The sequence below is a fragment of the Mandrillus leucophaeus genome, unplaced genomic scaffold (genome assembly GCF_000951045.1).
Source record: "Mandrillus leucophaeus isolate KB7577 unplaced genomic scaffold, Mleu.le_1.0 Scaffold74, whole genome shotgun sequence".
Lineage (NCBI taxonomy): Eukaryota > Metazoa > Chordata > Mammalia > Primates > Cercopithecidae > Mandrillus > Mandrillus leucophaeus.
The window spans coordinates 3097249-3099326 of record NW_012108030.1 but is presented as its reverse complement, the minus strand read 5'-3'; the positions used below and the strand labels follow the sequence as shown (position 1 = coordinate 3099326).

The 2078-nt window shown below is 52.3% G+C and overlaps 1 protein-coding gene across 1 annotated transcript in view; it reads left to right on the top strand.

Moving 5' to 3' along the window:
• Positions 1-2078, top strand: part of CPT1C (carnitine palmitoyltransferase 1C) — a 36422-nt gene that overhangs the window by 12076 nt on the left and 22268 nt on the right. Inside the window, exon 5 of the mRNA XM_011966070.1 lies at positions 1690-1861. Coding sequence (XP_011821460.1) covers positions 1690-1861 — 172 coding nt within the window. The remainder of the gene's footprint in view (positions 1-1689; positions 1862-2078) is intronic.

Sequence of the window (2078 nt, the reverse complement as noted above, 5' to 3'; positions counted from 1 at the left end):
CCCGGCCGAGACCTCACCATTCTTGATTGTCAAGGCCTTCATCTGTAAAATGAGGGTATGAATAATTGCTTCGTAGAGTGCTTGGAAGAATTAATCAAAATCCTGCCTGTCGTCCGCGTATGGTGACTCACACCTGTAATCCCAGCACTTTGGGAGGCAGACGTGGGCGGATCACCTGAGGTCGGAGTTCGAGACCAGTCTGGCCAACATGGTGAAACCCTGTCTCTACTAAAAATACAAAAATGAGCCAAGCGTGGTAGCGGGCGCCTGTAATCCCACCTACTCGGGAGGCTGAGGCAGGAGAATTGCTTGAACCCCGGAGGCAGAAGTTGCAGTGAGGTGAGATCATGCCACTGCACTCCAGCCTGGGCGACAGAGTGAGACTCTGTCTCAATTTAAAAAAAAAAAAAATCCTGCCTGTCCCATAGTCAGTAGAGTGCCAGGAGTTTCTCTTGGGAGTGGCTGCATTATTGTTATTGTGTTATTGTCATGTTCAGGAAGGGTTTGAAAACCAGGTACAGGTGAAATGTCAGGTCTAGTTCTTTGATGAGTCCTCCTGGGGAAGAAGGTCCACATTTGGTGCAGATGGCTTCAAAGAACAGACCCGGGACCAGATGTAGACATTTCCAAGAGGGATGCCGGGCACAGCGGCTCACACTTGTAATCCCAGCACTTCGGAAGGCTGAGGCAGGAGGCTTGAGCTCAGGAGTTTGAGACCAGCCTGGGCAACATAGTGAGACTCCCGTCTCTACCCCTCCCCCGCAAAAAAAATTCCCAGAACGCTAGATTTACTCAGTCTATAGAGGGAAATTCATTTGACCCAAGTCCTCCAAGTGACATTTGCAAACTTTGCAAACAAACGTGCTGATTTAATGTAGCTTTAGACCAGCTTTTCCTAAATTTAAGCTGGCATTGGTATCACCTGGATGGGTTGTTAAAACACTGATTATGGCCAGGCACGGTGGCTGACATCTGTAATCCCAGCACTTTGGGAGGCCAAGGTGGACGGATCACCTAAGGTCAGGAGTTCGAGACCAGCCTGGCCAACGTGGTGAAACCTCATCTCTACTAAAAATACAAAAATTAGCTGGGCATGGTGGCAGACACCTGTAATCCCAGCTACCTGGGAGGCTGAGGTAGGAGAATTGCTTGAACCCAGGAGACAGAGGTTACAGTGAGCCAAGATCGTGCCACTGCACTCCAGCCTGGGCGACAGAGTGAGACTCCATCTCAAAAACAAAACAAAACAAACAACAACCAAAAAAAACGCTGATTGCTGGACCCCACCCAGAGAGATTTTGGCTTGTTAGGTGTCAAAGGGGCCAGAAATACGTATTTCCAACAAGCTCCCAGGCGGTGCTCCCAGGAGGTGCTCCCAGGAGCCACAGTTTCAGAACTATTGCCTTAGAGTAGTGATAGCTGGAAGGAAAAAGTGTCCCCTCAATAGAAATAATGGCTGTCATTTATTAAGCACCTACCGGTTTCCATGGAAAGTGACTTTGGAAGCTTGGTGCTGCCACAATGGGAGGGGGCTGGAGGGGGTGACAGAGCTCACACCTACTAAAATGACAAAAATGGGTTTCTCTGTCTGACAGCCAAAAGATCAGTGCAGGGGCTGGAGGGGGCTGGAAGGGAGGGAGATTCTGAGGCCAGGAGACCTAGGCCCAGCCTCTGTTTCTCTCCCTGCAGGGGCGGACAGCACCACGGGCTCCAGGGGGTCCTGGCAGCTGCACTGTTTGCCTCCTGTTTGTGGGGAACCCTGATCTTCACACTGCACATGGCCCTCAGGCTGCTTCTGTCCTACCACGGCTGGCTTCTTGAGCCCCACGGAGCCATGTCCTCCCCCACCAAGACCTGGCTGGTATGGGAGGGGCATAGCCCTACTCCCGCTCTCCTGGGACCCACTTCTCTGTCCCCCTCTCTCTGGATCTCTATCCCCCCCTCTCTCTGGGTCTCTGTCCCCCTCTCTCTCTGGGTCTCTGTCCCCCTCTCTCTGGGTCTCTGTACTCCCCTCTCTCTCTGGGTCTCTGTCCCCCTCTCTCTCTGGGTCTCTGTCCCCTGTCTCTGGGTCTCTGTCC